At 46.2% G+C, this 27464-nt stretch overlaps 1 protein-coding gene across 3 annotated transcripts in view; it reads right to left on the bottom strand.

The window, feature by feature from the left end:
- TRPA1 (transient receptor potential cation channel subfamily A member 1) overlaps nt 1–27464 on the bottom strand; it is a 1005076-nt gene that overhangs the window by 124945 nt on the left and 852667 nt on the right. For 2 of the 3 annotated variants that reach the window (XM_085605436.1, XM_085605435.1), the window contains exon 23: nt 22099–22228. The exons of the other annotated variant lie outside the window; for it this stretch is intronic. In XM_085605436.1, coding sequence (XP_085461562.1) covers nt 22099–22228 — 130 coding nt within the window. The remainder of the gene's footprint in view (nt 1–22098; nt 22229–27464) is intronic. 3 annotated transcript variants of the gene reach the window in all.

The raw sequence follows: 27464 nt of genomic DNA, 5'->3' as shown, positions 1-27464 counted from the left end.
CACTTACCTTAGAGAGTAAACCTGAGGGAGGGCGTCCTTACAAGTGGCAAACTTTTGGATTGATTTAAGCGGCTGTTGCTTGGTCGCGAGGACGAACCGCCGCTGCAAAGCGGATCCTCGGTGCTCCGAGGTCGGAGCACCGGCAATGGGACCAAAGGGCTCAAGAGCGAGTGAGTTTTCATTGGCGACATGCAGAGCCTCAAACTTTTTATCAACCCACTGGGGAATACTATGTGACAATATTAAAGACAACAGCACCCACTTGGTTACGATTGTTAATGGGAACACTGCAATAACCAGAATGCCTTGCTCATTGGAGCAGTAAGACACGCCCACTGTGGCGAGGAATGAATAAAGCTGAATGGTGCTCCACATTTTGCTGCTGTGTTTTATTAGTGCAAGGCTCGTGAAAAAGGACAAAAGTTTGAAACGCGTTGGGCCGCTGAAATATTGATTGGAAGAAAGAGGCTGTGATGTTCGACTCTCACTTACGTTAGAGAGTAACCCAGAGGGAGGGCGTCCTCACAAGTGGCAAACTTTTGGATTGATATATATATCTATATTTATTTTCATGCTACAGTTTCCGTCTCTCTCCCTTCACTCGTGGACGGGTGCTTTTTAACGCGGTGACGGACACCGCGTGTAAATTCCAAGCTCATGGTAAATCAATACCAGCACTCACAGAAACAGTTGTATCCCAGATTTTATTGCAACAAATCAAACACGACAAGACGCGTTCCGGCTACCGCCTTTCTCAATAGTGGCCGGCACCGACATGAAGCAGACATTAAATAATGAGATATAAACATCAACAAAGGACACCGGACTTGCTTCAGTCCCACGGTGTCGGCCATTTGTAAACATGCATTTTCATTGTTTAACCAAACATGAAACACAGCCTCATAACATTATAATATCACCCTGAATGGGCACTCCTTATGTTATGTTAGCATTGTCAAATACCTGTACAATTCCTAATTATCTATAGTTGTCTTGATAAGATCTTATGGCTTCTGTAGTACATTCTATATTGACAATACACAATATCGACCCCATCTCCAATGAGTCAGTGGAAACAAAGAGCTACATTCCCACTTGTGTGAGGGCGGTAGCAGAGTGGATGTAAGGCAGAATTTTGAAATTAAACTCTGATAAGACAAAGATTCTGGTTTTCAGATACAATTGTCCTACATTGTGCTCTGACTGGTGGCCCTATGAATTATGGCATGTACCTACTGCTACTGATGGCATTAGAGACCTGGATGTGTTGTTTGAATCTAGTGTCTTTCACCCTGCAGCACTCAGGCCCCAGTCAAAATATATGAGGCTCTCTTAACATTGAAATATTTTAGCTTGAAGTCAAGAATGTTGCTTATATCTTTATAGCAATATATTTAGAGCTAATATTTTAGTAGTAAGAAAGTATTTAGATATACTTCCTATTTTGTTATGTTTTTTTTCCTGGGCTTATAACTCTGGGCATTGTGACTGTTGAAGACCGGGTGGACGGTTGAATGGCTTACCTCCGACTGCCCGTACTCTGCCATACCATTGGAGGAGTATTTGGGTAACTGAGCTTGAGTAGGCTCTATTGTTGATATACTGGAAAAGCGTGTACTGTAAGAAGCATGCCATTAGGGCACCGAACCCTGGGGTTCCAGCCATGCTCCGTGGCTCCTGGCTGCTGGATTGGCTTTGGCGATCGGTGGGAATCACTTCCAGGGGATATGTGACATCACTTCCTGCCGGTGCTGGGGGGAGGGATGGTGGGGGCCTATTTAGGTCACCTTGCCCAGGCTCTCGCCCTCTTTTCCCTTCAGCTCCGACCCCGTGTGCAGTGGATCATCTGCGAATCATGTCGGAGCCTCCCTTCTTTCTCTTTGTTTCTGCAGGTTGTGGACATCGGTCTGAAGCGGACGATCGGGGTTGGCGGCCGGCGCTCAGTGTTCAAACGCCGGTTGGAGACACGCTCGCTGGACTGGAAACTCTGGTGGGAGACACACTTGCTGGACAAGGAACCGCTCAGGCTCGAGATTACTCGCCCAGGCCAGGCTTGGCCACGGTTCGGTCTCCGGCGACTTGCACGAGTAGTGGGGCTAGCAGTGCGCTTCCCCCCTTCAGGCAGGGTTTTTTTGGTTGGTGTGCTCTCAGCACACGGAGGTAAGGGGAGGGGACCTTGGATCTTTGTGGAGTGCTGTCGCAGGACGGGTTTTTAAGAAGTTGCATGGGGAGCTACAATAGTGACCCACCGCCTCCTCCTTCGGATGACTAGTCCAGAGATCGGAAGATGCACAGTAGCGGTGTGTGGGGGAAATGTTTCCTGTCCCCTCCCCAACTTCCTCTTTTGGTGAGCGTAGCAGTATTTTAAATTGTTTAGCATGTATTGGGATTTGTTACCTTTTGCCCTGCTCATTTACAATTTGTGCAGCCATACCTGCCGTTATCTGAATTTAATTGATGCGGTTTTGAGCTTAGCTCAGCGTTTAGGAGCTGACAACACTAACCAGTGGGCAACCTGCACGCCTGGGGTCAGACTTTCCTTACTTTCGCGCTGCTCATCATAATCTGGTTCTGTGAATCATGCCTGCGAAAGGGGGAAGAATTGGTAAAAGGAAAGACAGCGACCCAGTGATGGCTCAATTACTTAATTTGGTACTGGCTAAATTAGCCAATGGGGAGGATATAGATGAGAAACTAGCAGGACCGGTACAAAAGCAGGAGCCAGCACCAGGGGGGAAGGATCACCCATGCAGGACCAACGTTCCCCCTCGGGCAGAGTTTCCACCGGTACAAAAGAAGGCAAAGACACCCCCCAGTAAGGCGAAAGCCTGGAGTAAGGGGAGTGAAGTTGTCAGGCTGAACAGTGGGACTGGGCAGGAGGGATAGTTTCCCTCAGGTGAGGGTACTCAGGGTCCACCCGATACCCAGCGCCGCCTATGCTTCTGGCTGAGGCACAGCAGGTGGTACCTGGTTCTGCAGATGTGGGTTCAGTGTTGGCTGATATTCATAGCATGCTACTGGTACTTGCGCTCTCAAATCATAGCTCCTCGGGTGGGGAACCAGGGGGTCAGGCTGCCCTGCCGAAGTTGGGGGGGCTTTCCCCTCTTATTCTGCGGTGCAAGCGCCTGCAGCAAGTTTCCTGATGTTAGGTTTAGGGGGGCCAGCTCAGAGCGCACCATTAGGGTCGGTACCTGCGTCAGTGATCCCTGAGGGGTTGGCAGGTATATCCCAGGGTATAACAACAAGCACACTAGCCTCAATGGCATCCCTATTAACGCAATTGGCGGCGCCAATGACTGGGGGTCAGGTTAGTGGCGCCTCAGTGGAGCCGTGGGCGCCCTCGCCAAACTTGGGAAGCACAGTGAGTGAATTGCAGACGCAGATAGAACCCATGGCTAGGGCGCAGGAGAAGGAAGGCACAAGTGCAGCCCCTTGGTCAGCGGGTCAGGAGGCCCCTGGTCAATCCAATACAGCCACAGTTGCCCCAACAGGTAAGGGGTCAGAGACCACGGTCAAATATCTCAGTGGTGGGGGAAGGCCCTTGGGGCCAGGATGCATTGCTTTCTAAACCTGGTAAATTAGCCTTTGGAAGGGCGAGTTCATCGACATATTCTCACTAATAAGGCCTAAAAGGAGGGAGGTAGAGGCCAAGGAGAAGGAAGGGAAAGACAGCTCATCCAAGGACAAAAAGCCAAAAGTAGAGGAGTCAATCACTAATTGGCTGTCTGGTTTTAATGTATTTGCGACGGTAATGCTAGAGAAGAGGCCTGAGTTAGCTGTGTTTATGATATTTTTTTCCGGTAAGATTTTGAAAGCTCATGCCATTTATGGTGGAATGGCCTGGTTAGACTATGACAGGGATTTCAGATGGGCAAAGGTAGAGGATCCTGAGGTTGGTTGGGATCAGACAGAGGTGAAAGTTTGGTTAGAGTGTGTGAATAACAAGACACTAATGAAGCAGTCCTTTCGTATACAATGGGGATCAGGCAAGAAAAAGGGGCATTCAATAGAAAAATCTGTACACGGCCGGCTGGATCGTGGAAATTTAAACACGCCTGTTCTTTCAGCAGTCACCCGTCCCATCCTGAAACCAAATGTATCAAGAAATCCAAAGATAAAGGGAGAGACCCCAAGACATAATCCCAATAGGACTTTGTCCACCCCGATAGTGATTGAGAGACTTGTATTCTGGCTCAATCAGTATCCCAATAAGAAAGCAGCCCAATTGCTCTACGAATCAATCAATACCATCGCGCAGCCAAGACCTGGACCACCCTCCCCCTCTACCTGCGACAGACCGAAGACCTGCTGACCTTCAGGAGACAACTCTTCGACCAATAGCAGCAGCACCCCCCCCCCCCAGCACCTTGAAACCCTCTCGGGTATGTAGTGTGCTTTACAAATTTTGTGATTGATTGATTGATTGATTGACCAAGGTTTTTCCATAGGCTTTTGCATACCTGCTCAAGGGGTACCCCCTGTTTTGCATTATGAGAACCTGCTGTTTGCATGCACCCATTTCACAGTCATAGCCCAAAAATTGGAAAAGGAAGGCACGCTAGGTAGGATAGCGGGCCCTTTCACGACTCCTCCATGGCCTGACTGTTGGCTCACCACTAGGGGTTGTGCCTAAAAAAGACCCAGGTCAGTCCCAAATGATACCCAATTTATCTGCACCTAAGGGTGCCTCAGTCTACGATGTTATAGACCCTGCTCTTTGCTCCATGACTTATTTTTCATTTGATGCAGCATTGGAAAAATTGTGCAGTGTTGGCCCAAATGCCTTCATGGCAAAGTCTGACATTGAGTCAGCTTTCCGGCTCATGCCAGTACACCCTGATGATTATCATTTGCTGGGTTTCCAATTCAGGGGCCAATATTTCTATGACAAATGTAGGCCAATGGACTGCGCAGTGTCCTGCAAGTATTTTGAACTTTTCAGTTCTATGCTACATTGGTTTTTCACCTTTGGAACAGTTCACACGGATATTGTACATTATTTGGATGACTTCATAGTAATGGGCCCGAAATCTTCGGTAGTCTGGTGGCGGGCCTTGGTGGATCTAGTGACAATGTTTGAGGAGTTCGGGGTACCCCTGGCCCCGGGTAAGATGGTGGACCCGGCTACGTGCATGGGGTTCTTAGGGATGGAGATTGACACAGTTGTGGGCGAGTGCAGGTTGCCACTGGACAAGGTACAGGCATTTTCGCAGTTACACTTTGCTTTGCGCATTATTCCCATGGGCTGCCCCTTCTCCAGATCGATTGCAAAAGCAATGTCCGGTCTGACGAAGAAACACCACCATTTCAGGATGCGAGCAGAGGTGAGGGATGATTTGAGGATATGGCACGAGTTTCTGCGGGACTTTAATGGGAAGGTGGTTTGGCCAACGCTGCCGGTTACCAGTGAGGCCTTGGGATTGTTCACAGATGCTGCTGGTAGTGAGGGCTTTGAGGCAGTTTTGGGACCACACTGGTGCCGGGACGACTGGCCGAGGGCTTGGCATGCAAGTGGGCTGATGAGAAATATTGCCTTTTTGGAACTGTTCCCCTTTGTTGTGGTAGTCACAGTGTGGTCTGATTTCTTTTGTGACAAGTCAGTAGTCTTTTGGTCAGATAACATGTCAGTGGTGGAAGCCATTAACAGGCAGGGGGCTTCCTGTAGCCATGTTCTAAGACTTTTGAAACATCTGAAAGTGTTGTGTTTAGAGTTTAATCTAATATTTATAGCTACACATATCCCAGGTGTTGCTAATCAGGCAGCTGATGCTTTGTCTCGCTTCAAGTTACAGGAGTTCCGAAAGTTCCATCCACAAGCAGCGGACCAGATGATAATGTTCTTGTGTGGAAGATTGGAGCCCGGCCTTAGCGCATCTCATGGGAGCCTCACTGAGCAAGCGCACCCGAAAGGCATACCAGCATCATTTTAAGGCTTACAGGAGTTTTGTGCGGCAACAAGGGATTGTGGGCTTGTTCTCATCTGAAGTCATATGTGGTTTTCTGCAGACATCAAGGGAGCAGGGCAGAAAAGTGTAATATGTGAGGGCTCACTTAGCGGTGGTTAGCTTTTAGGCTAAACTGAAAGGAGTTCAGAGTGCGGGTAACTCATTCTTGGTCAGGAAGGCATTGGCGGGCTGGGCCAGATTAGAGGGTGCTAGGAAGGATGGCAGAAAGCCTCTCAATTTGCGCATGCTGGGAGATATGTTGTCCACTTACGAGATAACCCTGTTTGCTGCAGCTTTCGCCCTAGCATTTTATGGTGCTTTCAGAGTGGGCGAATTGGTGTGGACCTCGAAATTGGATTTTGCTGGTGGATTGCAATGGCAGGATGTAAAATTGTTGCAGGGTGGGTTTTCCATCACATTGCATAGATCCAAAATAGACCCCTTGAGCAAGGGGACCATGATTTGGCTTAAGCCTGCCACAGGGGCGGTAGTATGCCCAGTTGCACAGATGGAAGTTTTCTTGGCTGTTCACCCACAAGGGCTGGCTCACTCCCTGTTTATTCACGAAAATGGAGGGTGCCTATCAAAATATCAATTCACAGCCGTTTTCAGGAGCACCCTGCGAAGTCTGGGTATTGACCCCGCTGGCTATTCTTCCTACTCGTTCAGGATTGGGGCGGCAACCTTGGTGGTGGGAGCGGGTCTTTCTGTTGACGAGGTTCTTCATGTTTTAAGCGCTATGTGCATCCTGAGTTGTTGTGATATTGCTCAAACGTGTTTGTGCATTGTCATTCTTATATTTGTCTTTTCTTTTCTGCAGTAGCATGCCCTCTAAGGTGATATGGTTGTTGGGACACTCTTTCATACGGCAGGGCGCTTACCGTTTGCAACAGCAGCGTAACTCAAAACCGTTGTGTTTGGAGGGAATGTCGTTCCACTGTCGGGGCATCAGGGGCCTCCAAATTTGGCAGCTACAGCAGTTGGTGGAAGAGACAAAGGCGCACGAGGAACTCCAGTCCCCGACTTAATCATCCTGCATTAGGCCAGGAACGACATGGTGAAGCTGGGCCATTGGGCTGTAAGAGAGGCTTTGCTGACAGAGTTTGCATGGTTGGGGAGAACCTTCCCCGGCGCTCGGATCGCGTGGTCTTACATGATTCCACGGTGCAAATGGGGGCCCAGGGTGAGGCCAAGGGTTTTGAATGTTTCAGTAAGGCGCCTGAATGGAGACTTGGCCAAGCTGTGTTCAGAGCAGGGCCGCCTGTGTCACATGCCTCATAGATTGCTCAGAGGTGACCCACATGTTTCATCGAGATGGCGTACATCTGTCGGACATTGGTACAGACTTATGGATTTACGGCATTTGGTCATTTGGGTGGAATTTGTTTTGTGGTGGGGTGGGCGGAGGACCAGTTGGCCCTTGTCGCCCTTGTGGCAGTATGGAGGCCCCATAGATTGCCTTACATTGTAAAGGGGAGTCCTCCTGCATACTCCCTAGTCCAGCACTGAGGGGGAGTGACGGTAAGCTCACCCCAGAGAGAATGTGAACACTGGCTGGGGGCAAGGGAGCCAAGTTAAAAGCTAGGGCATGGGGCTGCAGCCCCTGGTCATACCCTACGATCCACCTTGGGACAGTCTGATGGTGGAGGGGTGGGCCCCTAGGGTTGCGGACAAGGACAGGATGGCAGAGGTTCACCTCTCAAGGATGCCAGTGTGTTTTGCCTGCGTGGTTATCAGTTGGGGGGCGCGAGCCAGAAAGCCCCGTAGTGCTGGAGCGATAGATAACATTTTTTTGTATATAAAAATTAACTTCTGTCATTTCTTCTGATGGATTCTGATGCTATGATGAACGTACATGTAAATATGTTTGGGACTAAGCAGTTCTATAAGTCAATTTCGTATTGAATTATTGAATTTGAATCATACTAGTTATGCATTGTCATGCTTATTTGTGATGGTTTGTAATGAACATGGCCTCTTTCACCCACAGTACTTTTTATCAAGTCATTGATTGTGGGATTGCCGGGAGCGGGCAGGGAACAACCTGGGGGTTCCGGGACCCATGCTTTCCAGCCCAGCCCTGAGTTTGGTAGAGAGGGTACTCTGTAGCCATTCTAGACCACTATGTCTGTCATCACATTTAAATAAAGTAAACTTCCTTAAATGCAGCCTCCTTTCCTTACAGGAATCGGAACTGCATTTTCATAAACATTTACTGTTTTTTAAAACGTTTGTATGGAAGTTGGCGGTTCTGCCCAGGACCACTCACTATTTTCCAACAAATGTTTTTTTTTAAATTCACATAGGGGACATGGTCCCCACCGGACTTCTTCTCCTTTCCGAAAGGGCTACCTTTCCAATTCAGAAGTAGATTATTTTTCAACGATTTCTGACCGGAATTTGGTTGCAACAGGTTGATACACAAGTTTACAATTTTGTACTTGGGAGGGGTGCCCAAAACACAGCGCTCACGAAATACTGATCACTATTCCTTCACAGTCCCATTTCTGGAGACGATAAGAGTTTACTGACTCCTAAAATGAAATGAATAGATATTCCAAGAAGCATTTTAATGGTCACAAATATTGTATTGGAATGTTTGTGAATATTAGAATGCTTAGTACATCTGGCACAATATTCCTAAACAGATTAAAATTCAAGTTGACATTATGCACAGAGTTGATGGAGCGCCATTGATATCAGGGCCTGTAACTGAATGCACCAGATCACTAAAAGTTATCTTATTTAACGATCTTGAGAGAAAAACAACTAATATTATTGTTTCACCTAATTACCTGGTCATTTCTCAGCACTCTGTGGTTATGCCAGAACCCCCCTATATCAATTGGTCCACTAGAACCATTTCTTGAGGGTTTGAGTTTTGCAATATACATTGTTGGACGTCTGATATTAGCGCAGGTACAGAATAAATTCCAAAATCCTGCCATTGTGTTTCAGCTTTTGCTCTTCTTTCTCTGTTTCCTGAGAAACATCATGATTTTTCAGGTGTTTTTGGAAACTCAAAGGTGAAATTGGTTCCATCACACCACACTTGTGATTGCGCCATTGATTTGGACCCAGGAGCAGAAATTCCATACAAAAGAATGTCCTCTCTCTGAGCCTGCAAAGAAGGCTCTGCGACACTATTTTAATGAGAAGCTAGAGAGTGGTTCAATTGGTCACTGTGCTTCACCTGCTGAGGCTTCTTTATTCTTTGAGAGTGAAGGAACTGACACCACCTAATAATTAGCAACTTTTAAATAATAGTGATATAAATATTGCTATTGTCGACCTCCAATGAGACATGTTGGAGTCAGACTTGACGAGCCTATCATCTGCTCTGAACAATGTCTGGAGATGAGAGGAAGACCACTATAATTTAGAACATACAATATGTGACTATCATCGAGTGCACATGAGCTGAGATTAGAACCCCAAGGGAGAGGCAAAAGGAATCCCAGAATATAATTAGATGGCAAGCAACTGGAAAAAGCCTATGACAGTCCCAAAAGGGGGCAATCGTCAACGGGGCAAAAAGGAAAGCAATAGGGAAAGAGCATGCCTCAAAAAAAGGCATTGCGACGCAAGGAGCACTTTTAGCAATACTTTAAATTGGTGTAAACCAGATTTTTCTACTGCAACATACTGTGTCGTGCTGCCATCACAGACTCCTAATTGGAGGTATTTTTTTTATATATGTTAGGCATTTAGCTCCAATTTGTTTTTTTATTAGGGAGGCAACTTTGTAGCTTTGTTTAACTCTCACTTGCTAGCAATGTGGCTACCCAGAGAGATTATCCTGTCTTCAGATCCCAGAATTACGAGTTCATGGAACAGCTGTTGCATCTGACACTCAAATGAGACGTATTCTGTCTCACAATATGTGTGCTGTGATACTGAAAGACAGTACGAAACTAGCTAAACTCACGTGTCTCACATACATTTTAAGTAAGATCACAGGAAATTGGCAAAGGAAATACAACACTAGCATTCAAGTCTATTGTCACATGTGATTGCAGGACACATTTCCCTACTCGCATGTGTGACCAGAAGAACATGGCTTTATGCATATCATTGCAGAATCACATGTAAGAAGTAAGTGTTTGGCTATATAGGAAGGCCTACAGTATACATTTGCTAACTCCTCCCTAAGTATGACTTGTAGTGTTGCCCACAAGGGTGAGTGTTTAATGTATTCAAGTGGGGTATGCTAGCAATCAAAATGTTATATTCCTACAGTGATTTGCCAATAAGTGTTATTTTCACTATTTTGGGAAGTACAGCTTTTTCTAGGGTCTGTTTGTGAATGTGAAACCTTGACCTGGTTCAAGGCCAGCCCCCCCCCCTGCAGCCTCGCCGTTCAGCCGGACCTCCAGCCTCCAGCTCCGTACCAGGGTTCGAGCCAGTAGCCCGTCCCGGCGCCGCTGCTCAAACCCCTGCAGTTCGTCCGTTGTAGGTGCTCCCCATTGTCCCTCCTGTTGCCTCGTGTGCCCCGATTGTGCTCCTTTTGCTTTTCTTTCCTCATTCCTTATTAATTTTCACTGTTTGTATTTTACTGTGCATTTCACTGTATTGTGCCTTGTTTTTCCCACCGCTGCTGCCCCTGCGGCCCCGTCCCCCGATCCAGCCTGTTCCCGCCCCCTACCTCTGCTCCCGCCCCCCTCCCCTTCTTATTGCGACCGCTGCACGGTCACACCGCCGGCACGCCTAAGGCAAGCTCGTCTGTGCCCGTCCACTCCTGGACCGCACCCAGCACCAGACCCCCTGCCCCCGCAACCACCACAAGACCCGAGGCTGCTACGATGCTAACACCCTCCATGCACTCAACACCGGACGAAATTGCACCTGCTTCCAGGCCACCCTGTAGCTCACCCACGGACCCTTCACCTTCTGAAACTGCAGCTACACCAGCCAGCGCACACCTGCACGTCCTGCCCACCCCAACACTGCAGGACGCAACTATCTCAGGTGCATACTACTCAACACCCGCTCAGTCCACAAGCATGCCGTCAAACTCTGGGACCTGCTCAACTCCTCCGCCTCGGACGTCACCTTCCTGATGTAGACCTGGATGAACACCTCCTCAGCGCCTGACATAGCCATAGCCATCCCGGACGGCTACAAGATCACCCGCAGGGACTGAAACAACAAACCATTAGGAATCGCCATCGTCCACAGGAACACCATCAGAATCTCAACCATCACCGAAGACTCCCTCAACATCGCCGAACACCTACACTTCCAGATCCACGTCCATCACAACACCACCCTCAGAGAAACCCTCATCTGCAGACTCCCGGGACCCCGACCACAGTTCAGCGAATCCATCGCTGACCTCATCAGCACACACGCCCTCGCCTCCACAGACTACATCCTCCTAGGAGACCAGAGCTTCCACCTCGAGAACGCCAATGACAGCAACTCCACAATGCTGATCGACAACCTTGCCAACCTCGGACTCAAACAGCTCATCACAACACCCACCCACTCCGCCTGACACACACCGACCCATTTTCTCTGCCAGTGACCACGTCACCTTCAGCCACACCACCAAACTCTACTGGACCGACCAGCACTGCATCCACTTCTCCTTCGAGAAACACACCGCGCACTACCAACCGCAACGTATCCCATACCGCAACTGGAAAAAAGTCACCGAAGACCAGCTCATCACCACACTCGCCCAAGACCCTCCACCCCAGCCCTCAGAGACCAACGCAGCAGCCCACAACTGTAGACAATGGATAGACAGCTGCGCCAACACCCTCGGCCCGATCAGGAAATCCTCCGACAGGCGCAATGACACGAGAGCCATCTGCTTCAATGCCGACCTCCAGAACTCCAAGCACACCTGCCGAAGACTTGAGAAGCAGTGGCACAATGACCAGACATCAGACAACCACGCAGCCCTTATAAACGCCAGACGAAAACATCACCAACTCATCCGATCCGCCAAAAGAACCTCCTTCAAAGAACGCTTCGACAACAACGCACACAACAGCAAGGAGCTCTTCAACATCATGAAAGAACTCGCCACCCCCAGCTCCAGCTCCAATGAAGTCCCGCCGTCACAAGAACTCAGTGACTCCCTGGCTACCTTCTTCCACTGCAAGATCGCAGACATCCACAACAGCTTCGACACCCAGACGCCGATGACAGATGGCAACACCCACCAAACACACGACCTTCTGCTCTCCTAGCACAACGTTAACGACGAAGACACAATCAAAATCATGAACACCATCCACTCCGGGTCACCTTACGACCCCTGCCCCCACCGCAGCTTCAACATGGCAAGCGCCATCATCACACCCCAACTCCGAAAGATCATCAACAGCTCCTTCGAGATCGCCACCTTCCCGGGGAGCTGGAAACACGCCGAGATCAACACCCTTCTCAAGGGACCCAAGGCGGACCCAAAGGACCTCAAGAACTTTTGACCCATCTCCTTGCTCCCGTTCCCGGCGAAAGTCATTGAGAAGACCGCCAACGGACAACTGCCCCACTTCCTGGAGGAGAACAACATCCTGGACTTCTCTCAATCCGGCTTCCGCAGCAGTCATAGCACCGAAACCGCCCTCATCGCCGCCCCTGACGACATCAGGACCCTACTAGACAACGGCAAAACTGCGGTCCTCATCCTCCTGGACCTCTCGGCCGCCTTCGAAACTGTCTGCCACCACCCCCTGCGCACACGCCTCCATGACGCAGGGATCCAAGACAAAACCCTGGACTGGATCACCTCCTTCCTCACCGGCAGAACCCAGAGAGTCCGCCTCCCCCTTTCCAATCCGAAGCCACCACCATCACCTGCGGCGTACCCCAAGGATCATCCCTCAGCCCGACCCTTTTCAACATCTACATGGCACCGCTCACCAACATCGTCCGAGCTCACCACCTCAACATCATCTCCTATGCCGACGACACCCAGCTGATCCTCTCCCTCACCAAGGACCCGGCCACCGCCAAATCCTACCTCCACGAGGGAATGAAGACCTTCGCAGACTGGATGAAGACTAGCCGGCTGAAACTGAACTCGGACAAGACGGAGGTCCTCATCCTCGGCTCCAACCCCTCCGCATGGGACGACTCCTAGTGGCCGGCCGCGCTGGGAGTTGTCCTGACACCCACCAATCACGCACGCAACCTGGGGTTCATTCTGGACTCAACGCTCTCTATGACCCAGCAAGTTAGCATTGTTCCCTCCTCCTCCTTCAACACCCTCCACATGCTCCGCAAGATCTACAGATGGATCCCCACCGAAACCAGAAGGACGGTCACCAAAGCACTCATCAGCAGCAGGCTGGACTACGGCAACGCCCTCTACGCAGGAACCACGGCTACACTCCAGAAGAGACTCCAACGCATACAAAACGCCTCTGCACGCCTCATCCTCAGACTCCCTCGCCACAGCCACATCACCACATACCTGAGAGACCTGCACTGGCTCCCGTTCAACAAGAGGATCACCTTCAAGCTCCTCACCCACGCTCACAAAGCACTCCACAACGCCGGACCATCATACCTCAATGAACGACTCTCCTCCTACACCCAAACCACCAGCTTCGCTCCGCCGAACTCGCCCTCGCCACCATCCCACGCATCTGCCGAATGACCACCGGCGGCAAATCATTCTCCCACCTCACCGCCAAGACATGGAACACCCTCCCCGCCCACCTGCGTCAGATCCAGGACCTGCTCACCTTCAGGAGACTTCTCAAGACCTGGCTGTACGACCAGTAGCTGCCTCCTCCACCCCCTTAGCGCCTTGAGACCCTCACAGGTGAGTAGCGTGCTTTACAAATGATTGATTGATTGTGAATCAAGGTAATATTTTTACCAAAACAGGCCCAAAAAACTGTAAAAAGTCTGTTTAAAATTTATCTGCAATATTTTTCAAAAACACTAGTTCAATTGTAAAAGTATATTTTTCATAAATAAATCTACAGAGGTAGCTTTGCTGCCTGTAGCTTTAGCAGCAATTAATTCACTTCTGCTGGACTTCTTTGTTGAGAGTGATCAGGATATGATGGGATATGAAATGTTTCTCTGCAGAAGACAACAGAACTGCTTTTGGGAGAAGAAATGTTGGCAGGAGTAATCACTTGCCACTTATCCTGGAATGTGAGTGTTGGAAGTGGGCAAGAAACAGATGACATCACGAAGGGCTAAGCTGTGCCTTGTCCTTCTCACATGTTGATACTAAACAGGAGTAAGTGTGCATACAACCTTTCAACTGGGGTTTCCCCACAGATTCTGTTTAAGCTCCCAGTTGGGAAGAAACGTGTTTCCAGAAACGTCTGCGGGTGTTTGGAGGGGATATATCCCAATTTCCATAGGACAGGCCCTGAGGGAAGTTTTGTAGTTCTCTACCAAGGAGCCAGTGTCCTGTGATTTTGAACAAAGGTTTTTGCAAGGTCTGGAATGGTTTTCAGGAAGGCAAAAGGAAACTGCTACAGGGCCATGGGAAATTCTGAGAAGTTTGGGCTAGGAGTTGTCACAAATCAGAGATTAGTGCGCATGATAAAAATGTCACCCTATAACTAGCTCTTGAGATCATTATTCTACCTGGTGATGTTTGAACCTGTCTTTGAAGATGGCAGAAGAGTATTTTCTTAGTCATTTATGCCCAGGACTGGAAATGATCTCAATGGGCTAATTGGCTGGCCTTCTGTTTGCATCACAGACAAAAGTCTGACAATACGCTCCATCCTATGTGGAACAACCAGACCCAGCTGGGAGGATACTGCACTGTACTTCTTTGTTGCCCAGAGTGAATGGAGACCTAGACTTCAGGAGCATTCCCTGGAAGCCTGGAAGGTTTGGTGGGAAAGGAACAGGAGTGAAATTTGCAACACCTACAAGAAAGTCAGACTTGGATATTTTTCAGATCACTTGAGAACTGGACAAAGTATCAATGCCCCCTGTGAAAGGCACAACATTGGCAGCTATGAATTGCCAGGTTCCCCCATTAGGAGCGCTTTCACATGAAAGTTGGGGATGTTATGGAACTGCTGAAAAAATTAATTCAACCTTGTGTGACCCTTCACAATTACAGCTTACTGCCTTGTTTCTCAGGGTAATTTAAATAACTAAATATTTGCTTAAATGACAGAGTTTGAGTTTGGCAAGTGGGCCGCCAGCTGACTATGGTCTCTCCTCCCTAACAGAAGAAAACAATCCACCAAATTCAGAGATACCTATTAGGAATGCTCTGTTCATTAAGCTGAGCTGCTACAGCAACAGCTCCACTAGAGTGACTGATACTTTGCTGAGCCAGCACCATGTTTAATGCTCTTACTTAGCCAAGTTCTTTGCTTTTCAATAATCAACTCCTAAAGCAGGAGTTTTAGAAAAACAAAAAATAATGGTCCAAAAATGCGGGGAATTTTCTTTCAGCACATGGGGTCATTTGTCTTGTTTCATTTTCGGAAGTATAAGGCTTTCCCTGACAATCTACAACAGGAACAATGTACATCAGAACATCTCTTCTAAATACAACTGGCATCCTTTGTCTGATAGCCTGTTGGTGGATAGGCTACCAGACAAACTTTTTCAGGAGTGGAGCCAGCTAATGCTCTGTCTTTGGAAACCTGGTACTGCTCCCAACTCTAAAACGGGTTGGTGGACCATGAGTTTGATGGTTAGGGCATCCTCCACATTTTGGCAGATGGCCAACATCTACCAAAGTCTAAATCTATCTGCATGTCTAAATGTAGGACTCAGGACGAAAACAAAGATTTCAAGGTGCACTGATGGTGAAGCAAAGTTGGTGGCTAAAGAGCCCATAGTTGTTCCTCCTGGAGATTTGACACACAAACTGAAAGATTTCATTGGGGGCCTAGCCTCTTTGTACAGGACTTTGATAGACCCTTATCATGTATAACAATCTGCTCTTTAGCACTGGTGGACCTGGGCATCCCGAAAAAAGTCCCAGGGTAACATTTTCGATCACTACATCAGTAGATTTGACTGAAAACTGTTTCCTTTTGGTTGGCTAGAAATCATGTCTATGTGCTGGTCAAGTATATCCTTCGACTTTAACTGCCAATTTACATTTATTTTGTAAGTTTGCTTAAACATTTTAAAACTTGAAAATGTCAATCTCTTGCACCACTAGTTCAATTTATTGGTATACACAATGGACCTTGCTATTGTGTTGCAAAGGTTAGTATTATTGATGAAATTTGCCTTAGTACTGAAATACTGGGATTAAACAGAAGTCTCTCAAGAAGGATTAATGGACCTGGCATCTTAGGCATGGTTCTTCCTTAACATTTATCCTTTAATCCTCTTGTTTTGCAGACTTTGCTTTTGCTGGTTTTTGCTAATCAGTGCTCAAGTGCTTGTGTGCTCTCCTTAAAGCATGGTAGTATTGACTTACACCCAATTGGCATATTTAATTTATGTATATGTCCCTAGTAAAGTGGTACTACATGTACCCAGGGCCTGTAAGTTAAATGCTACTAGTGGGCCTACTGCACTGATTGTGCCACCCACTTGAGGAGCCCTTTCAAAAATGGCTACGCCTGCCATTGCAGCCTGTATGCGCAGTTTAACTGCCATTACGACCTAGCACACTAAACCTCTTGCCAAGCCCAAAGTTTCCTTCTTAATACATATAAGTTTCCCCTAGGGTTGAACTTAATTAGCCCTAAGGCATGCATACTCACAACCATTTTCCTGGGGGCCACAAAGTTTGGTTTATGAAGTGACCGAGGGCCGCACTGATGCCAGCAGGGGGTGTAAAGTGGGTGTAGGGGAAGCAAAGCATGTATATCTAGTGACGTCTTTAAAAATTAAGGCGTTCCTAAAGTTAAAGGCCTAGTTACTTTCTTTTCCTAACTGCAAATTAACGTTTAAATAAGTGTTTGCTGTATATTTTTTTTTTTAAATCAAGTTAGTGTGAGTCAAGTAAACAGCAGCCCAGTGCTGCTGCTGCCCAGGGGGCCGCATGTAAAGGGCAGGAGGTCAGCATGCGGCCCCCGGGCCGTATTTTGAGGTTCACTGCCCCAAGAGCAGGGTGCAAAGTATCTAAAAAGTAGGACGTACTTTTAAGTTTAAAATTGTCTGGTAGTGAAAAACTCTCACATTTGTTTTTCACTACTGCAAGGCCTACCACTCTGGGAAGCTAACTTTGGAGTTAACTTTCTTTTACTAAGCTGTAACTTCCAAATGGGAACAGGTAACCAGGTCACGTTTGGTGTCTTTGGAATTGTAATGAAAAATCCTATCTTATGGCAACATTCAATGACAAATTTGAAAATGCCACTTTTGGGAAGGTGGAAGTTTCCAACCTTACCATTTAGTTCCTGCAGGCTGTCTCTGCGTCACTTGACTGGGTGTAGCTCACCCTTGGGCTTTGTGTATTCCTCCTAGTCACACACAATAGAGCACTTAGGTGTGCCTTGATGGGGCATCACTGACAGAATGGGAGAGCACAGCTGGGCACAGCCCTATGTACACTTGAATAGTCTGTGTCCAACCTCCACACAAAGGACTGCATACCTCCTATAGTTAATGTGAAGCCATGACAGGGGAGCCAGGTAACCTGTGCACTTCAAAGAGAAACCTCTAGAAACATCTTCAACTTTAAAGGAGGCCCCTGGGATACAAATTGGACCTCAGACACCAACTCATCAGTGCACTTCTGGACCTGTGAATACTCTGCCAGGAAAAAGGACTGCTTTGCTGCTAAAAGAACTGCCACTCGACTGGACTGCTGCTCTGAATTTTCTGCTGGCCTGCTGCACTGACCTGCTGCCCTCTTGCCTGTGTGAGTAGGATTGGACTTGCATCCATTGAACCTAAGACCCCAGAGTGACTCCAAGGGCTAGTTGGTTGGCCTCCTGACTAAAGCCTCAGGGATAGAAGGTTCCAACAACCTTGACCCCAGCACCTGGATTCTGCCATCTGCGGGTCCTACACTGCCAAGTGGTGCCACCCCAGTCCTGGACCGTTGGAAGTGGGCCTGATGATGCTCTACCAGACCCTCCATGGATCCAACAGTACGGAAGTATCTCCTCTGCTGTGCTGCGCAATCCCAAGCAGTACCAACACATCGCCTCTGTTGCAAGCATTCTCTCATTACAAGGACTCTGCATCGACCTTGCAGCCCGCATTGGAACTGCCGCTGTGTGAAGCTCACTGACGCAGGCCCTCACACTGCAAATCTCTTGTCAATGGCAGCCTCTACAAAGACACAGGTTCTTGCATCACAGCTATTTAAAATAGACACATCACGCCGAGTGTGAAATGCATCCTCGACACTGGACTTTGCATTGCAAGCTCTTGTCGACGGAATCCTTGATGACGATGCAGGACATCACATTGCAGCTTTGCAGCTCCTTGGAAGCAACGCATTGCCTGCACCACATCCTTGGCGTTGGAACTCGCAATGTTCCACAACTAGGATTTAAGGCAGCCCACACCCCATGAGTGTTGGCCTGAAATTCTGATGTTGTCCTGGTTCAGCGTGATCAGATATCAACAGTTGGTGCTTTGTGCTTGTTGGCACTATTTTCACTGCAATCTTTAAAATTGCATATATTTGATTATACTGATTGAATTTTTGTCGTTTTGGTCTTATTTATAAAAATGTACTCTATTTTTCTAAATTGTGTGGGATTTATCCTTGTGTTTTGTTTTACTTTATTATTCTTTGTAGTGCTGCATAAATACTTTACACATTGCCTCAAAGTTAAATCTGACTGGTCTGTGCCCAGCTACTAGACGGCTGAGCACAGGTTAATTGGGGTTTGCTTGTACCTCACATCGACAAGGTCTGTGGTTGCTGCTTGAGTAGGGTTTCAACCCGCCTCAACCAGCAACCCACTTTCCCATCAGGATATGTATACATGAGACAGACTCCATGTCTTTAGATTGATTGCAAGGCGCAGATGGTGAAAACTATTTAAAAGAATGCATTCAAAGCATGGGTAATTCACTGCTAGACCTGAAGTAGTGATAGCCTTCCTCAGAGTGACACAGTGGTTCTTTCCAGTTGGTTGTTTTCAGGCCTGGGCGTAGTTCGCGAAGTAGCACTTCGCGAAGCTACGCAAAGTGAAGTTTGCACTACGCGAGCTACGCGTAGCACTTCGCGAACTGCGTAGTACCTTGTTCGCACTGTGCCAGATGTTGTTTTCAATGATTGCACAGTGCGGACAAGCAACCGGCACTGTGCAATCATTGAAAATGGCATCATGCACAGTGTGAGCTGTAGTTTTCTGCTGCTCGAGTAGATTTTTACTCGAGCGGCAGCTTTCTCAACGCGAACTGGTAGTTTCTCATCGTGAGCGGTCGCGAGCATACGCGACCACTCGCAATGAGAAACCTCCTCGCATTGGGAATCTCGCCGGGAGGTTTATTTTCCATGCTCGCGATCGCCAACTTGAAGTTGCTGATCGCAAACAAGGAAAAAGTCTCGCCGGGATGTCATTTTGGTTGCTCGCGGTCGCCAACTTGACGTTGAGGACCGCGAGCAAGCAAAAAATGACCGCAGCACTACGCAACACTACGCTACGCATGTTCGCACTGTGCTACGTGCAGTTCGTGTAGTGCGTAGTAGTGCGAACTTCGCTAACTACGCGAGCGTAGCGTAGTGCTTTGCCCAGGCTTAGTTGTTTTATGGGCAGACAGATAAGGTGGCTCACGGAGACATGATTTCTCTGAATGGAGTCATAAGGTCCTCCTAGTTAGTGGTCCGCTTAGTAGGTGCCCTTTTAGAGTTTCGCGGGTACCCTGTCTATTCATCAGGGTGGTAAAGGTCATTACCTTCAACATCCTGGTGAGCGCCACCAGTTCTCTATAGAGATTACCGCCCATCCAGTGGTGATTTCTGTACCTTCAGAGAAATCTCTGTCATAGTACATTTTTTTAGTTTTTTATTTAGATTCATCAAAAATGTACAAATTCATCCAGATAACACAATACAAATATCCAATAATAAAACCATTCACAATAGCCCTATCGATCATATAAAGTCAGATAAAAAAAATAGGTTACATCACCTCGAATTAAATGAGACATTAGAGATCAGATAGAGTAATCTTACACCAATAACTAAGTAGTCACCAAGTTGCCCGTAAAGCAGTAAAATATAAATCCAGGTAAACCGAAAGTATTGTCATAATTAAGGCAGCCAATGATGTTTTGACGTACTAAAGATTAAATGCAGCGTCGCCTGCCAGATCTAAAATGAGCTAAAGTGTCCATAGTGCATTTGGTCTAATACATTATATGAAAATATTAACATATAAATCATAATTAATTTTTTTGTTCTATTGGCTTAAACCATTTTTTCTTTTCTCTTCCTTTCTACCCTTCCTTCCTCCTTTTCTTTAAAAAAAAATAAAAAAGGAAGCAAGGTGTCAATAGTGCAATAAAGTGCAAGCACGTATACAAATATGGCAACACATACGGCATTCATGAACCTTTCTTTATATTAGGACAAATTTTAAGTTCTAATTTAAATGACAAAATTTTTCAGTCGAAACGGGCCGTACAGATTTTTTCAAACTTCTTAATCCCTCCAATTCGCAATGCATACAAGCACTAACTGTTCCTAACATGTTTCAGTTTCCGAATCCCATCCCATTTTGTTGGAACCAGGTCTGAACGCCATCTCTGAAACAAGAGTGACCTGACAACCACTATTGCAATATAAAGAAACATAACTAAATTATCAGAAAGATTTAACACAGGGTCATAGCCAAGGACTTTCAGACAATTATTGGAGTCTAGTATGATGAAACGACTCAGCCTCCAGATGGCGAAAAATCTCATTCCAGAACCCCCGACTTAAAGGGCACTGTGATATGATATGCCTCCAATTGGCTATCAGATGATTTAAGCAGCAAAAACACTGACCGGATTGGCTGGGGTAAACCTTGGATAAAAATGTGGGGTTCTATATATAGAAGCCATTTATTGAAAAATAGCATCTGGCGCCAATTTGCTCCCCTTAGGGTTGTAAAGTTAATTTTTTTTTTTTATTCAGTCCACAAACTCGCAGTAACCTCCAAACCTTTGTGTTTTTCCCATTTTGTTAATCATTCTCTGAGAGATCAGACTCCCTGATAGGGGCTAAGATTCATTACCATTCACCAGGTTTCCTGTGATTTCTTCGAAAAGAACATGACCGCTTTTTACGCTGTATTAGATCCAGATTGTTAAGAAACCTGCTCAGAATATCAAATGACCCAACAAGAAGGAAATCATTCAGGATTAGCTCGTATATTTCAGAAATATTCACCCACCTATCGAACATAATAAAATCTGAGATTTTCCAAAAATTGGTGCTGGACTTAGTCCACGCTGAGCTGGAGTGCATCTACTACTCTTCTTGGTCTTTTTTGGTTGTAGTAATTATAGAGGTGTACAGCAATGGGCTTACTCCTTTGTGGGCAGGTGCATGTTCCTCCCTAAACTCTTCCCTTGTCCCCCAAGACCTTCTTTACTCCTCCCTAAACCCCACCCATTTTCCAGCTACTCTCCCTTGTCCCACCCTCATTAATTACTAAATAGTAAACGTATATGTGTGAGAATCTCCCTACTGAAAAGCATTTGAGAGATGGAGTTGAGTTACACTCGTAGGTTTGTGAATTGCATTTTGTAGTAAGTCAGTATTGCTACTGTAGTACTACTTTATAAAATACAAAACACAGTTTGTGAGTCTGTCCCAGCGTGTGCCCATATGCTTACAGAGCACGCCACACGCATCAAGGATACTGTTTTACCATTTCTAAAACACATCTCTGCTTTGAGGGTTTGTCTTTAGAAAATGTATAAAAAACATGGTAGCCATAATGTAATCGTGGCATTTTAAACTAACTGTCGTAAGTTTTGCATGAAAGTGCTACGGCGTGTGATCCACCCATTAACCTTGAATGAGAGTCTAAGACTTGAGAAGTGGAGTCGCACAGACGTAGTTTTCATTTATACTTAGTGACGAATACTGATCCGTTTCCAAGCTAAGCACTTCTCAAATAAGTCAGTAGGGCACAGGGAGGTAGTCATTTGCCCAGCATCACACAATGCTGGTCAAATGGGAAAGAAGACAATAGAAGCTTGATGTCTTAGTTGCCAGCTATTAGACGCTGCATAAGTTCTGTACATTTATATAAAATAAGTTACAACAAATGAGCCCACTGACCTGTGGATATAAGAGAATGAAGAAGCTGAGTCCAAAGGCCAAGATAAGGAAGAAAAACAGCACTACAATCCGCAACAAGGTCCGAAGAATCTCCCAGAACATAACTATGTAAATTCCAAAACTCTCAAACCTAGAGGAAATATACGTACATGTAAATACAAGCACAATGTGTGATATATTAAAATACGTGTTTGTAGCATCAGAAAGTAGGAATCATGATTGCAAGCGTCTGCTTCTAAGACATGCATTCTTAGGCCTGTAGGTAGCGTTCAACAAAGAGCACAAGAGCGTGGATGGAGCCAAAATATATTATGAGAAGTAAGCGTCAAATCACTGAAAGGTACCTCTCCCCTAAGAATCATCATGAACAGAGATGTAGTTATAAATGGTGTAGGAAGTGCAATGGCACTTGGGCCCAGGATTGAAGGAGCTCGCCTGCCTCCCAAATATATCAGTCATGTCATACCTAAACTAGGTGAAGGCACCCGGTTAGCCACCCTTGCTACACCACTGATCATAACCATGTAAAGGTATGAGACAGCTTCAAGGCAAGAAAAGAAGCTAAAAACATCCCTGGAATGTGTTTCAATGCTAGCCACATATTGCTAGTCCAAACAGCTGCAGTGGGAGAATCTGATACTCTCGAGAAGGAATTTGGGGACTGATGTACAAAGTGATTTAGCAGCTGCAGACAGGGTTTACAAACACTAAATACCTTTTTCTGGTTAATAACAGCATTTTGGGATGTGGAAACCTTTTTCATAATCGTAAAATGGGATAAGAAACCCATTTTGAATTGAAATTTGGAAGGGACTTTGTTAAGGGCTTTCCTTCTAAATTGGGAGTTGGTGAGGTATGTATCAATGGTTTGCAATTGGAATTTATATCGCTACTCATTGATGTGTTACTTGCTCCCAAGTTGGAGGATTAACTGATTTGTAAAGGTCCACTTTGGACCTCTTCATCATTGGGAATCAGTGTGGCATTTTCAGCAGGAGTAAGAAGCGGTCAAGGGACCACTGTCAGGTCTCACCAAAGTATGGAACTCCATTTCTTTTTCAGATAATCCAGGAACATTTAGGGCCCCTTCTAAAAAATAATTTCATTTTGGAAAGAAATTATATGGATGATGGTCTGCTATCCCTTGCAGGCCACCATCCCTTTTATTGAAGTCAATCACGGTCGACTGAAAATTGTGACCATGTTAATTAATATTGCTTGGTTAGGTCTTTCTATTTTTTGATCTGACCTATCTGCACATAATTCGGTTCACAAAATCCTATCACATTCACATAAAGTTGGTGCGTAATTTGCTGCCACTTTTTGCAAATGTAATCTTTTTACATCAGACACTTGGTCACATTTTACAAATCATTTTTCCAAACATGTTAACTAAACATCTCAGGGGTTGTTCAAACTTCCTAAACAGAAATTCATGAATCATTCTAATATTTGGGATAATACTGAGTGACATCATTGGTCTGCAGCAGAAACATTATTTCCATGTGTCAGACCAGTTTTCTTAGTGCTCTGTAGCTCAAGGGCAAATTGACAATACTTGCGGCAACTACTTGCTTTGTATTTGAAAACACAGAATCCAGATATATTGTGAGTGAAGTGCGAAGATACTCTTCCTTATGCTTTGAATTGTCTTCAAGAAATACACTTTAGTCTAAGCCCCTGGGTTACCAGTGACAGAAGGGGTGTCTTTGTCCCTTGTTCATCGTGGCCACTCCCAGAGTGTGCATGGAATTAGAGAGCTGACCGTTAGCAGATGTTTGCTCATTTTATTTTGCAACTCCTGACAAGCCAGAGGGCAGAAGCCTGCTCCCACAACCATGAGGGCACTGACTATAGAAATCCATCAACACTGCCTTCAGATCCCTCACCCCATTGGCTCCCCCTTTACTCTCTCAGCAGACAGTCTGAAGGTCAGACAACAGGAGAAAAGAAATAGATAAGGAGAAGCTGCACCTAAACGGATCTCCTGCAGCAATTGAGCAGAACACTACATGAAAGGCAAAGGCAAGCCATCACTGAGTTCTACTCATCCAGTCATCACCACACAGAAGAGATAAGTAGGTCCATCAAAATGTAAATCACATCAGAGTAATTCATTTAATTGTAGGAATTTTATATTAAGCAAAAGTTCCTGCAATTATGTCACATTGAGTAATTAGGAAATATATCATCGGGTGCAGGAACAATGAGAATGGCAAGAAAAATAGCAACATTTGTTTGTGGCGCTTGGAATTTCAGCAGCATTTTATAGAATGTGTGCTCACGTCCAAAATAGAGGCAAGGTAGCATTTAGCACTAAAATATAAAGCTAAGTATCAAATTAGCATTTTGCATAATTCGGCTTCAATTTCCCAAAACATTGCATAAGCCAATTCAGGTGAGACTAAACTAGCAACTATTGTATCACAGTGGGCCACTACAGACATAGGACCATATTACGAGTATGGCGGTCCATTAGACCAATGCTCTCGCGGTGACGGTCCAACCACCGCCACACTAAGGGCCCACCCACAGTTTTACAAGTATGGTGCTCGGATCACCACAGGACTGCTGCTACCGCCGGGGATCCAGGATCCCGCGGTGGTTGCGCAGCGGTCACGACGAGAAATATGCTGGTTGTGCCACAGCGGCACTGCTGAGCATATTCTGAGCTTCCTGTCCACTGCCCATTTCATGGTGGTGAGCCCACCATGAAAAGGGTGGTGTAGAGGCAACGAAGGGGGCCCTAACAGGACCCCGTGCCATCCCTCGGCCTGATGGTGCATGTGGGGGACACATTTTGTGACCCTCTTTAATAGCACCCCTGTTCCTGCACAGTATGGTGTGCATGCCACACCATGCAGAAATGTGCTGCAGGTGCTGTCACTGCAGTGGGCTGCATGTTAGTCTCTCCTATGATCCCAACAGCCCACCGATGTGAGACCACCACCTGCCTGACCAGGATTAACCTCCTAATTGGTGAGTGTACTACGGCCTTGGTGGTCCTCCAGCGGAAGGCACGTGGTGGCACCGCTGGAGCACTGCCAAAGTCATAATAAGGCCCATAGATTTAGGGCCATATGTATGAAATGCCATTTGCGATTCTCAAATAGCGATTTTTTGCGAATCGCTATTTGAGAATCGCAAAACGCTATGTATGAAAAATTTAAAAAAAAATTGCGAATCCTACATATTCCTTAATTGGGAATCGCAAATTGCGATTCGCAATTAAGGAATACCTCCCCATTCATTCCTATGGGCCCAGAGGCCCATAGGAATGAATGGGAAGACATTCTCATTTGCGATTTGCAATTAGCGAATCACAAATTGAGAATGCAATTTCAAGGGTGCCATGGTGTTAAAAGGACACCATGTTGCACCCCTGAAATGTGCATGTGTGCACATGTGGCACACATACAGGCCCTAAGGGTATGTATGTGAGTCACATGGCACTTTGAAAAATGCAATAAAGTGCATTTTACAAAGAAATCGCAAATTGCCACCAACTTGAAGTTGGTGGTATTTTGCGATTCCTTACAGCCAAATCGCACTTTTATTGTGCTTCTTACACTGCATTTAAGGAATCACAATTTGCGATTCCTTAAATGCAATCGCAAAATAGGGGATCTCAAAATTTGCGATTCCTTATTTTGCGAGGGGTGTTTTGTGTCATACATTGGACACTGCTGATTTGCCCAAAATGCAGAAAAGTGCACTTTAAGGCCAAATTGCACTTTTTCTGTGCGTCTTACATTGCATTTAAGGAATCGCAATTTGCGATTCCTTAAATGCAATCGCAAAATAGGGAATCGCTATTTTAATATTCCAATATGAAATGCAAGAATCAAAAATCTGATTTAGAAACTCCAGGATATGGCACTGCAGTTTAGGAGTATTTTGCTATTTGCAGTGAATAATGAGTACAGTTTTAAGCATGTTACAAAAATGTTTTATTCACTCATGAGAATACATTGTTTTTTATTGTCCATGATCCTACTTAATTATGGAAGTCCTTGTGCCTGCTTCAGGTTTCTTATAAGGGGGATTGTGTTGATTAGTATTCCAAAACTGGCAATACAGCAGCAGTGGACAAGCAGCAGCGAACACGAAGGCAGACAGATAGGTTGTATCTGGGTCCCAGAGGGAGGTAAACATACAGTAGCCCTTTGCAGCTTGTGGGTACAGTGGTTTGTGACACTCACAGGAGGTAAACTGAATGAGACACAGTAATGGGGCTTCTGTAGAATGGGGAAGTGAAAGCAGGAGACAGGTAAATAGTGCAACTGGGTAATTTTCAGGAGGCATTCACTCAGCTGCTTGTGAATAAACACACCTTTTCATACTATTCATCCAGCAGAGTTTTGGGCATAAATGCTTATTGGTCCCGTGTCATGAGTGGCCCTTCCAGCCACAATGACATTTTAGCCACCTGCACAATGCATCTTGGGAATGTTTGTTTTGATTTTTACATGCTAAGCAGTGTTTTATGTGGGCGGACCCTGTCTCTACAGAGCCCTCATTTCTGTCCTTGACAGTGTTGTCCCAGCAAAAGAAATATGGAAGCCAAAATAAAATAAATATCTGAGTGACAGTCTTGGAAGCTGCACCTGACTAAAGTCATTGTGAAAGAGGTCTGCAAAAGGAAGGAGTTTGAACAGCAGAAGGAGATAGATGATAAGTAGGAGAATAAGGGCTTGGAGGTTGATCACCTGGAGGGCTAGGATGACTAGAACTACAAGAACCAGGAAAAAAAGAACCAGGCCCTCGAAGATCAAAACTACTACGACCAAGTTAACCAGTTCCAGAGGGGAGCTAGGAACAAATAGACAATGAGAAACAGGACAGGAAAAATAGGACTAGGGGTAATGGGAGCAGGGTGATTAGGACCAGGAAGAGCAGGAGGATGCAAAACAGGTGGCTCTGGACCCACTTTACAAGGGCCCAATGGAACAGAAGGACCAGGGAAAGAAGTAACTGAAGGCCCTGGACCATAACGACGATGAGAGCTAGCAGGTACTGAGCACATCTCTCGGACCAGAGGGATGAGGACAACCAGGGCAAGGAGTAGCAGACCCAGGTGGCACGACTAAAGAGGACCAGCACCAGGAGACAAATGAAAAGAAGGATCAGAGACAGGAGGGCCAAGACCATAGAGTTCAGATCAAGAAGGACCAAGGGGCCAGAAATTAATAGACCGGGTCAGGGAAGACCACAGCCAGGAATCACCAGAGCTAGCCAAACCTGGAGACCATAGATTAGAATGACCAGGGGGATATAAAGGACCAGAAAGTTTAGGAAGAGTGGGACCAGGATAGAAAAATCCATGAGGGTCAGATTCAGGAGGATCCTAAACCAGGGTAAAAAGG

This window comes from Triturus cristatus, chromosome 5_1 (assembly GCF_964204655.1).
Source record: "Triturus cristatus chromosome 5_1, aTriCri1.1, whole genome shotgun sequence".
NCBI lineage: Eukaryota > Metazoa > Chordata > Amphibia > Caudata > Salamandridae > Triturus > Triturus cristatus.
The sequence above is the reverse complement of the archived record's forward strand: the minus strand, read 5'-3'. Positions and strand labels throughout refer to the sequence as shown.